At 38.1% G+C, this 12,439-nt stretch overlaps 1 protein-coding gene across 1 annotated transcript in view; it reads right to left on the bottom strand.

Annotated features, from left to right (window-relative positions):
- Positions 1-790: 790 nt before the first annotated feature.
- The window catches only part of LOC140245797 (myelin regulatory factor-like protein), a 44,257-nt gene continuing 32,608 nt past the window's right edge, over positions 791-12,439 (bottom strand). Inside the window, exons 15-23 of the mRNA XM_072325310.1 lie at positions 11,989-12,048; positions 11,207-11,286; positions 10,164-10,310; positions 5,696-5,929; positions 4,864-4,933; positions 4,269-4,340; positions 3,491-3,593; positions 1,898-1,978; positions 791-1,152 (exon numbers count right to left, since the gene is read on the bottom strand). Of these exons, the coding sequence (XP_072181411.1) occupies positions 1,051-1,152; positions 1,898-1,978; positions 3,491-3,593; positions 4,269-4,340; positions 4,864-4,933; positions 5,696-5,929; positions 10,164-10,310; positions 11,207-11,286; positions 11,989-12,048 (949 nt within the window). The 3' untranslated portion in view covers positions 791-1,050. The remainder of the gene's footprint in view (positions 1,153-1,897; positions 1,979-3,490; positions 3,594-4,268; positions 4,341-4,863; positions 4,934-5,695; positions 5,930-10,163; positions 10,311-11,206; positions 11,287-11,988; positions 12,049-12,439) is intronic.

A 12,439-nucleotide genomic window follows, 5' to 3' on the forward strand; every position in this document is an offset into this window, starting at 1 on the left:
AACAATCTAAAAATTTCACGGTACAATTACATTCCCTATTTATTTTTCATAATTCACTCCTGGACCCACAGCTTTGTGATCTTTGCAAGCATCAGCTTCCCCTGTTAAACATTCTGCCTACATACATGTGTTTGATGACTAGTGGTAAAGTCATGCATGTTCACACTCACGATTATGCTTGCTTAGCATCGCAAAGAATTTGACGCCATTTTGTGAGAATCTCCTCAAATTACGGACACTCCAGGGCACTAGTGTTGCAGGGAGCTGCAGTCGATTACAAAATCTTGACATCATTCATGATCTAAAGGGCTGCCCATGTACTGAACAAACTTGGGAGAACAATTCTTAGTACTGCATTAAAAGAAGAGAAGTGACCTTTCACACAAGAGTACATATGGTATGAAAATGAACAAAAGTATAACATCTGCTACGCAGAACTTATGTTTTGAGGGATTTTTTTTTTTTTTTTTTTTACAAAATTCTATGCATTTCTGTTTAATAGCTTGACCATCTAACACCCTTGCTGAGGGCGGGGTATTCACTCACTATACACATGCCACGGTAGTTTGCATTGATAATGAAGAAAATGAAAATGCCTTTCACATGATTGGTCACCTAATAAGGAATATACACAGTACTGGTGAGTAAAATGAAATTTGGCATGGGAAGTACTAATCCCTTTTGGGACCGACGTATGCTGCATGGGTTATAATTAACAGCAATTAAACTTTAGAGAGATAATAACAGAAAGGTAAGGAGTTCTCTGATGCCTTTCAGCCAAAGATTTTTTTTTCTTTTAATGGGAGAGAAGAGAAAAGAAGAAATATAAAATGAATTCAGAGTTATTATACACTAAATGAAGACCAGTTGCAGAAGATATCTGTGATGATTTGTCATTGTTGTCAAGATCCCTACACATAAACATGGAAAAGGTGTTATCTCTACATGTAGATCTATTCCCAGTGATATCTGCATCCAAAAGATCCATCGCTGATTTCGCGGGCCCAACGGAACAGAAACCGTGGGGTGCGTCCAGCGGTGATGGGGAGCTTACGCGGGGCAGAGGGAGAGGTCCCGATCAAAGTTGAAGCTGTACTCCATAAAATCCATTCCTATCAGACTGCTGTCCTGTGTGCAGTCATACGTCTGTACCTATACAAGGGAAGACGCAAGGAGAGAGCAACAGTTAAGACAAACTAACGGACTGCCATATAAAGACACTTGCAGATAATCACAGGATGCCACGGAGGGGATCAAAAGAATACAGTAGGATCTTGATTATTTGGCCATCGATTATCCGGTACCTGTATTATCCAGATGTGGACTGGCTGACATTTTTGTTTTTTGTTTTTTAATGTTTTCACGTATTTTCAGTACCAAACCTCACTCAAAACAAGCACACGTTCAACCACCATCATGCAAACACACAACGGGACATATATCAATCATCACAGCGAACCGTAACTTTAAGTTTATAGTTCATGAGATGATATATCAATGACTGGTGCCGTGCTTGTCACTGGCACTGAGTGCACAGCAGTGGTTACAGTACAATGCAGCGGCAGTATTCGACGGGTTGCAATATCAATCTCATTGTCTGTCAGTATCAATCAAACAATACATGAAGGGACATGAAGGGATATCTTACTTATATTTCATTTTATTTCTGTATCATCTGAAGTATCACACACGTATGACAATGTCATGCAGATAATCATAATGATTGATAAATTGGTAATAACATTTGTATACCCCTAGCATGATATGCTAGAAAGCGCTGTATTTGAGCTTATCTCTCTTATCCGGCCAAATCGATTATCAAGAGACCCTCCGGTCCCATCGTGGCAGGATAATCGAGGTCCTACTGTATATCACATGATCAGCCATGTGTCCTTACCTCTGACAGTGGCATAATGCGGAATGTGTAGGAACTGTTTTGAAAGACGCCGACCGGCATGTCCCAGGTGTGTGAAAAGCCCTGAGAACACAGAAAAACACAAGAGAAGAGAAGATACTGGTGAGAATAGAGAATAAAGATCATATTTAACCCTAAAAGGGCCGGGGGGGCGGGGGGGGGGGCCGGAATCCCCCCCCCCTCGACGTTTCGCGCTATAATTCTGTAACGCGAGAAGGCCTCATCGCGAGGCTTCTTGACTTTCTTCGTTCAAGTCTCGCACAACTTTTGAGACCAAATTTGCAACGTCCGCGCATACTTTTGCGAAGCCACGCCCATTTTTGTAACGGAATGTCGCTCCAAAACGGGCACAATTTTGTGATTTTGTGTACATTTCCTATGGAAAACAGTGCTCTGTCATGAAAGGCATAAAAACCTGATTATTTTTACAATTAATCACTTTCATTGATTAATTTTGTGCTAATTATGGTAGAAAAGTGGTCAGTGACAATTTCCAATGAAAAAACAAAGAAAAAACAAAAGTTGAAAAACAAAGAAATACATAAGAAATTCTGAAAACAATAAAATACATAAGAATTGAAATTAGTTTTGGAAGTTTTTGTGATGTACAATTGTTGAATATGCTAAAACAGATTTACAGATCAAAAATTAGACTCTCAATGCTTTTAATTAAGCTAAAATATCACCTTGAGCTTAATTTGCATAATTAATTAATTAAAATTAGAAATTGATTGTTTCAAAAAATCTTATAACACAATCTTGTAGATTATGACGCGGGTCTCACGCATGCAAAATTTCATCGCGATCGCACCGAGATGTCTGGGGGGGGGGGGGGCGGAATCCCCCCCATAGCCAAAAAAGCCCGGCCCCTTTAGGGTTAAGGAATAATAATTCTCCCCCATTTAGTACACATATAAGCACAGACACAATATATCGATGTGATGGTGGCATACTTCTACAGTTACCACATACAAACTATGCCTCCTGACACAAGAGGTATCATTTGTTTTATAGAATGCGAGACCATTTCTTCGTCAAAAACACATTTTTTGACCATGTAAGACAGTAATAAACCGGAAGGCAAATTTACTGGATACATTTCTTTTTGGCTTGCCACAAGAAAATACATGCATCCAGTAATTACTCGACACATGGTGAGCTTGCCAATAAGCATTTTTTACAGAATGCATGAATTGCAGAATGCAATACGTGTAGCATGTTCACAGTGGCTATCGTCAGTGAGGCACTGTGCAGCCATTTAAATCAACACATGGCCCTCGACCAACGAGATCACAGGATTTTCTCTACAATTGCTATAATCAGGATGTGAGAGTACTTGCAGACCAAAATCTGAAACTTACATATAAAACATGGGAGGGTAATCAAACTGTGAACATTCAATGCATTTGAATGGAAAAATTAAAAAATTAAAAAGTGGGTTTTGGGCAGAGCATGAAAATATGAAGTCAGATTAAACTCTCAGTTCGTACGTACATCCCTGTATAATGTAACATGCTTTCTGTTTGTGTCTATGGCCATTGTGAATCACAGTTAATGAAAAAAGTCAGGACTTACTGTGGAGAATGTGGCACTGGCCGACTCAGGAGACTCGATTTGCTCGAGACACGAGGAGCCACTGGTCCATGAACACAACACCATGACTGACACTCCCGTTGTGCTGAGGAGAGAGGGGGCGGGGTGGGGGAGAGGAGGCAGAGTGGGGGAGAGGTGTCAGTATTCACGCATTCTTTTTCACTCTTTATTGGATGTGATTTATTACATATACTTTTTGTACCCCTGGGGTACCGATTAGAAATCCTCCATTTGTTAATTTCCTTTTTCTTTTCCAGTGCCCATACCCTGGATTACCAAACAATTGGTGATGGTGATTTTTGATGCTTTATGAAACAACTTTTTTTTTCTTTTATTTTTCTTTTCTTTTTTGCAAAAATGAGCTCAATAGTGCAGCAACATCATAACATGAGGGCTCATCACACACACAGTACACCAGTGATCTCAGTTTGTAAATTGAAACGAAGTCATTCTGAATTACTGTTCAAAATTGTGATAACATCCTTTGAAAAAAAAATGCATAAAAAGGCCATACTTTTCATTATTGTATAAAAGTTTTACAAGTCATAATTGGCCTGAATTGGCATTGGGATCATTATGGCCAACTGCTAAACTGTGGCTGCCACCATGGCAGTATGCAACTGTACATCTTACAAACACATGATGGCACTACACAATGCCATAACCCATGGTTGGTATATTAATGGTATATTGTTGTGCATCATACACGGATATCATAACACAATATGCAACATATTACAGTGTAGGATACAGTACTTACTTCAGTTCCAACTGGGTGAACTTCACAGGGAAATGGGGAGGCACAGTTATTCCACAAGAATAATTCCCATTCCTACAGCAGGAAGGGAGGGGTAGGGGATAACAGAAAAAAGACACATTAATGGTACAATTTTCCTGTCACAATGGTAGTATGCATAATAATAGCACATGATCTAGAAGACCCTCTATGTGCTTTACAAAACTTCCTACACATTAAAAAAACAACAAAAACAAGTTTTTAGAGCTTTTACAAAGAGCTGTCAGTAATTTTTGTGCTTTTTTTTTTGGTAAACTTATTTCAAACTTCAGTGCTCTAACTGCAAAAGAACAATCTCAATGCAAAGAGATGGCTATTTCTTGTACGTATGTGTGGAGTAATAGTAAAGGGGATTTTAATACCTAATCGTAACTACAAACTGTATGAAACATATTAAAAAGAACACATGATACACAATTTTCAGCTCTACATATAAACAGTGAAGGCGATTCACATTCATGACACACATTCTGTTTTCCTTGGCTACTAATAAAAAAAAAAAAAAAAACAGCTTTCCATATTTGACAAGCTTGTAATAACTGATGGCTTTTGAACTTACCCTGACGGTGATGCACAATCTGCCACTACACTCTGAGTGTCATCCAGAACGATGGATGTAACGTCTACATCTGTGGGTACCAAAGGTTAGACAAGGAAAATGCATGAGTTGATCAACCATTCTGTGTATACATCGTCCACAACCAGTCAGTGGACAGCCTTAGCCATTTCAAAACCGATTTTCATCAAATACACCTAGATTTCCTTTGGGAATTGTATTTTTTTTTTTTTCATATTTCAGGAGTAATTTCTCATTATATTACCCCCCCCCCCCCATCCCCCAAGAAATACATAAATTCTGAAGCCCAATCTCAACCAAAACTATATCATCCCTTCAAAGGTTATGTGAATTGATTAATGCTTTTTCACTGATGCCCAAAAGTGTTGCCTCAACACTGCATTGGATATCAAAATAGAAGTGTTGACTATATGATCAAATTCCAAAATCACAAACAAATATTAAGCAGTTTACCCTACATTCCGCAGGCAAGGGTGAGTCACATCGTAAAAAGATACTCTTCGACACAAAAATTCTCACACGTTTCCATATGCCTAATGGCCAAAAGCTGGTACATAAATCACAAAATAAGTCATCAATTTAGAGATAGACAAGTTTGATGTTTTTAACTGTCTCATACTGTATAACTATGATTATGCAATACACAATTTTCATTCTCTCTGCAAACTCTCTCTCACCAGTGTTTGATCTTTGAATGTGAAGTATGCTAAAAACAGAATCAGCTCAAAGAGAACAAACACCATTAACTCTACCATGTGGCACCAGGACATAGAATTACTGGTGGGCAATGTAGCCAGAGTTCCTGATATCTCACCGACTTTGGTCATCCTCTTGTTTCGGAGAAGCGTGGCCAGGTGGCGACGGCGCCGAGACTGGATGGCAACCGAGTCCAGGTCGCTCTCCATCCCCGCGCTCACGTTGCCCCTCGCCGGCATGTCCCCTGGCTCCCCGGAGGATGGTGCCGAGCCGCCCGAGACGGTACGGGAACTCGCCGACGTGACAGTGTCAGAGGACACCTCCGCAAATGGTTGGACAACAGGCAGGACGACTGGATATGTACCGGCAATCATTCCCAGTGCCAAGAGAGATTTATTCGTTGTTACATCGTAGTTGTTAGTAAGTGAAGTGAGTGAGGGTAAAGCAAAGGGATGGGGCAGGGAAGGATAATTTGAGTTGGTATGGTTGGGGAGGAAAAGAATTGAAATCAATTAATTACAAGGTTTTATTACAGTAAAAGTTCATCTGAATTGGTACTTCATCATGAAAGTTACAAGGTTCTCAACAGAATGTTCAAAGAATTGGATGAGTCACCCGAACAAACACAACAAATGTTTACAATAGAATGTTCAAAGAATTGGATGAGTCACCAGAACAAACACAACAAATGTTTACAATACAGAAAAGTTCAGGGAGTTATGAAAAATCTGGAAGATTCAGCTAGAAGAGTGATCAAAGACACAACCAACAGTTCTCAGGTACAGGTAATTGCTCAAAATAATATCATTCATATGGTATGTCAGAAAGTAGCAATAATCTCCAGGTGAACTTGAGACAGTACAGGGCAGTTTCAAAGTCTTATAACGAATGCATTATCACATCATCTATAGATATCATAAATGTACAAAACAATCATCTTTTAGTGCTTGCTTAAGTTTGTTTGTTTGTTCATTTTCCATCTGACAAGATGGCTGGATAGCCCATATTCAGCTACGTTAAGCTGGTCTTCCATGGGGTCCAGTTGGATGTGTGAAATCTTTGTGAGAGAGACATGCAGCAGACCTCAAAGGATGCTCGCATAGAAACGATTGGCAACTTGAGGCTGGCTGAAAACACAATTGACAGTTAAAGCCATCCAGTCTCACAAACCCAATATTTCTGTGGTTTGGGTTTATATTTAAATATCAGAGTGTTTACAACTCACTCATAGGATTATGTGTAAGGTAGATAATTAAAAAAAAGGGGGAGAGGTCTTCTATTTGCACCTTTACTGGATTGTATATAACTGCTTTTTTTTCTTTTTTTTGGGGGGGGTTCCAAAATTTTCAAACATCTCTGAATTGCTTCATTAATAAATGATTTTTTAAAGTGGCAACACATTTACATGATATATCAAGTTTTTGATTACTTTCAAATTGGTGACCTCTTAGTATTATGTCTTTGATTTCATCCATACAGTTAAACTCGCCTAAGTCGACATCGCATATGTCGAATAATCGCGCAAGTCGATAATTTTAAAAAGTCCCGATTTTTCCCCATTGACTTACGTGTATTAATTCACTCATAAGTCGAATTTTTTAAGTCGAATACTCGCTTAAGTCGATGAAATTCCAAGAACACTTTCACGGAAAAACCATTGAATTCACTGTGCCTAAGTCGAATAAGATTTTATTGTGTAATAAATCACTGTCAAAATCACGAGACGCCAGTTTTTGTTTACATACAGTATATACCAAAAGAAACTGCGTAAATAAACATTAACATTTCATTAACGCAAGCGGTTTCACCTGAATCGTTAGTAACGCAAACTAACGATCGGGAAAATTAACGTTTGTAGCAACGATGAGTAACGATCCCTAGCGCAAATTAACGATGTTTCGTTAACATTAACGATAGGTAACGCAAGAACTCACGCGAGATTTTGGTTTTGTAACGAGACCTGGTGAAAGGACGACGTAGCCCCTGCCGAGTGTAGCGATCTATGCCTTATATTTAGCGGAGTCTTTTCGCGAATCGAATCACGATTTCGCGAATGGTTAATTTGCGACCTGGGTCACCAAAAACGCACGCCGGGCCACCAAAAAAGCCGAATGTTTGCCTTCAGTTTTGGAAATGAAGCGGTAACAGTCGGTTCCATAAGATGCTGAATAAATGTCAGATGTTTGCTCTTTTAATTTTGGAAATGAATAACGGTAATATTCGATTCCGTATAATACTAAAATAAATGTCGGATGTTTGCTTATACTTTTGGAATGTCAGAGATTTGATTTTGCGTTCGGAAATGAATAAGGATAAAAAAAAAAGTATCCGGAAGATGCTGAAATAAATGTCGAATGTTTGCTTTGACGTTCGGATATGAAAAATAATGATATTCAACTCCATACGATGATAAAATAAATGCCGGATGTGTACGTTCGAAAGTAAATAACAATTACATTCAGCTCCGGAAGATGCTAAAGTAAATGTCGAATTATCCCTTTGACGTTCGGAAATGAATAACAATAATAATCAACTTCGTACGATGATGAAATAAATGTCGGATGTTTACTTTTTCGTTCGAAAGTATATAACATTAACATTCAGCTCCGGAAGATGCTAAAGTAAATGTCGAATTATCCCTTTGACGTTCGGAAATGAATAACAATAATAATCAACTTCGTACGACGATGAGATAAATGTCGGGTGTTTGCTTTTACTTTCGAAAGTAAATAGTAATAACATTCGGCTCCAGAAGATGCTTAAATAAATGTCAGATGATTGTTTTTACGTTCGGAAGTAAATAGCAGTAATATTCTTCTCCATACGATGCTAAATAACTGTCGGATGTTTGCTTTTAAATTTCGAAATGAATAACAGTAACATTTAGCTGCGTGTGATGGTAAAGTTAATGTTTGATATTTGCTTTAACGTTCGGAAATGAATAACAATAGTATTCAACTCCGTCCGATGATAAAATGAATGTCTTATGTTTGCTTTTATGTTCGAAAGTAAATAGCAATAACATTCAGCTCCGGAAGATGCTAAAATAAATGTTGAATGTTTGCTTTGGCGTTCGGAAATGAATGACTATAGTACTCAACTCAGTACGATGATGAAATAATTGCCGAAAGTTCGCTTTTACGTTCGAAAGTAAATAGCATGTAACATTCGACTCCTGAAGATGCCAAAATAAATGTCAGATGATTCATTTCACTTTCGGAAGTGGACAGCAGTAACATTCGGCTCCTTACGATCATAAAATAAATGTCGAGTGTTTGCTTTTGAATTTGGAGATCGAATAACGGTAATATTCTGCTCCGTACGATGCTAAAATAAGTAACAGATTGTTTCTTTTACATTTGGAAATGATTAACGGTATCAATCAGCTCATTTAGATGATGAAATAAAAAGCGGATGTTTGCTTTCACGTTCGGAAATGAATAAGGATGATATTCAGCTCCGTAAGATCCTAGAATGAATGTCGGTTGCTTGTTTTTACATTTGAAAATGATTAACGGCAACATTCGGCTCCGGAAGGTGTTAAAATACTTGTAAATGGTGGATGATTGCTTTTACAATCAGAAATAAATAATGGTAACTTTCGGACCGAACGTATATAGGACCGATTTAGTTTTGCTTGTTTTTGTTTTGTTTTGGTTTTTTTTTTGGTTCGGGCCACCAAAAAATAAAAATCAATCATTCGGGGGCCACCAAAATAAAAGTTAAGTGTGGAGCCCTGGCCTGCATCAATGTGGATAGAGTGTCTTGCTGAAGGGCAAATATCGGGCACACCGCTCCAGCTCTCGGCTCCAGAGTAGACAACATACATGTACATTATACATATGTACGTGTGGTGTAACTTTAAGTCGATTTTTTTCGACTTACGTACAAGTCGAAACTCGCCTAAGTCGATGTGTTTTGCTCAGTCCCGAGAAGATCGACTTATGCGAGTTTAACTGTATTTCATAAAACTAACCAGTTCCATATACTCTGTTTTTTCAGTACAATATAGACAATGACATTCAGAGTTGCGAATCTCATGACAAGAAATTATTTCACCAGTACAATTCTCACAGGATTGAATGGGCTTAAAGGGGCATTCCAGACGATTTTCATAATTTCACATCATCATGTAGTACATTTTATGAATAAACAGCTCAATGTATAGATTTTTGGAATTTACTGTGGTTCATGAGCAGAGAAACAATACTTTGAAATTCCCAAACCTTAAACAAACTACACTGAACAAGGATGATGACATAGGAGGCTCACATATTTCAGAAATGTAGATCAGTGTATTTCCATTACAATACCACTTACTTGTGAGTTCACCGTGTATAATCTATGCATGCCTTCTTCTTTTGTTCTGCTTCCTTGAGCCCCAACTCATGCATTCTTATGGTGACTCTGCCATGTCATCATCCGTGTTCATTGCAATTTGTTATAAATTTCAAAAATATTCTTATTCTTCATCCCAATTATCATAAATTCTGAAACTCCGTCCTCAGTATAACTAATTTATAGTTGTTCAAATGTAGAAATCTGAAAATCATCCGGAGGTCTCCTTTAAAGGGAAAAACACTTACCCGATGGTTTGTATGTCGAATTGAGCGTGGGGATATTGGAGATCTCCATGGGTAAGTTGCTCAGAGAAGAGACGTCACAGCAGTACACCTTACACCCATCACCTGTACAGACGCTCGGCGTTACTACGGGAACGCCTGGGTCGATGTCTAGATGGACGGGAATGCATCAAGTTTCACAGGTTGAATTCATGACAAGATATACTAGATGAAGGCTGGCCAAACAAACCTCATAGGTTAGAATTCATGAAGGTGGTTTATACTTTAAGACTATGGTACAATTTTTTTTTTTTTTTTTTTTTTTTTTTTTTTTTTTTTTTAATGCTACTGCTGTAAATAATGTATGTGACTGTATGATAAACCCGACTTAATTTCTTCATTGATTACTGGGGATCCTCCTGTGTGGTAATTTGATTTTTTTTTTTTCCTCTTATCATACAGAGTGTATCTCTGTTCTCTGTCACAATGATTTCTTTGATTATTTGTACCATACAGAAACAATACAAGAAATGAAAAAGAAAATTACTTCATTAATTAGAATAATAATAATATTTTCCATTTACAAAGCAAGTAATAATCTAAAAGACTTTGTATGTGCCTTACAAAATTTTCGTCTCATACATGAGGAAGAAAAAAGATAGGTTTCCAAAGATTTTACAAATTGCTTTGGGTCCGTCTCAGCCCTACATGTAAGTCTGACTGGCAGCCTATTCCACAAAATTTGCTTTACAACAGCAAAACAACAATATCCATATGAACAGGTGGATGAAATTTGTGTATACTGTATGCGCCATATATTTCTAAAATTTCACGATCGGGAATTTCAATATTTTTGAGTGTCTTTAATTTTGCGAATAGCACCTGACTCGCGAAATATACGGCGTATACAGAAATCAGTCTAATTCAACACAGGACTAAGCTCACTGAAATATCTTCACAGAATTTGTGAGGGGAAGTAATGGAGTGTACAGACCCAAAGCTTCACAGCTCTACTAGGAATAACAGTCACTACGGTACTTCGCGCAGATTTGGAAAAGTGTGCTCACCTTTCTTGGCAGTGGAAGAGCCTCCCGTGGTGGACGCTTTAAGAGTTGCGGTGAGGGAACTCGTCACTGTTGTAAGAACACTGTTTGCACACAACGCAGACAAAATCATAGCACGAAAATGAGCCTTCAGAAGATGTTTTTATTTATCATATCAAGGAAAAGTGTCATAAATGACTGCAAACAGCACGTTTCAATACACACACGACAAGGAAAAAGAGAAATCAATGAGATTTTACGAAGAGCAAAATGTCAATTCCCTAATTGTATTCAAGAAGTAATCAGCAGCCAAGCGTATCTTGCTGTTCAAGACACAAGCTGTACAAGGTAAACTTTGTGGTCCTATATACTGCTGCCATTAGAGGACTGGATTGAAATAAATGGGAACATCACATGATGCCTCACAGTAGCTCAGTTCAGGGCAATACATTTGAAATCTGCTTGAAGATTATTTTTGTCTTGCAAGAACAGACTATTGAAAGATCATTTTAACCTTTGAACTTAATATCAGCATCAAATTACAATGCCTTCACAAATGGCCATGCTTACAATGGACACTGTAAAGTCCCCAGAAATGGTCTGGGCCACTCTAACTGCATAATATATCAAATACTGGAAATTTTCATGAGGCCTTTAATGCTTCTGCTTCACCGCTTCACAGAGTCAGGGTGATCAAATGCCTTCTACAAAATTAATTCTTTCTGCTTTAGGTGATGGCTGGAAGGACATGAGCTACAAACAGTGCTTGATGAGGTCTTGTTGGGACGGTGCATTCTCACACTTACTCAGTCTGTGGGAGATTGTTGTTCCTCTCCATGATGTACAGTGTGGCGATTGCTGCAAAGCTATTTCAGTTGAGAAGAAAGGAGAGGGGATAGAGAGGGGTATCTTGAGAATCCACTGTAATTATTATATCAAAATACTGGATAAGTTAAAAAAAAAAAAACACAAGCAAACACATACAAAAACAAAAAGAGATATAAAGGCTTGCATGTGGGTATAAGATGTTGGCAAGACAGATACACTCGGACATCAATGCAACCGCTATCAACACCAGGGAAATCATTTTTTTTTTCAGCTACCTCTTTTTCACTGCTTTGTCATGACCATATATAAGCATTGTGGTTGTTCTATGATACTGAGTGATACTTGGCATTTCTTTTTGTTCATCTGCCACATCTGACACTATCACATTCTTACTTGACAGGCAAACATAAAAACTTATATCAAAACTAA

The sequence above is a fragment of the Diadema setosum genome, unplaced genomic scaffold, assembly GCF_964275005.1.
Source record: "Diadema setosum unplaced genomic scaffold, eeDiaSeto1 scaffold_34, whole genome shotgun sequence".
Classification (NCBI taxonomy): Eukaryota; Metazoa; Echinodermata; class Echinoidea; order Diadematoida; family Diadematidae; genus Diadema; species Diadema setosum.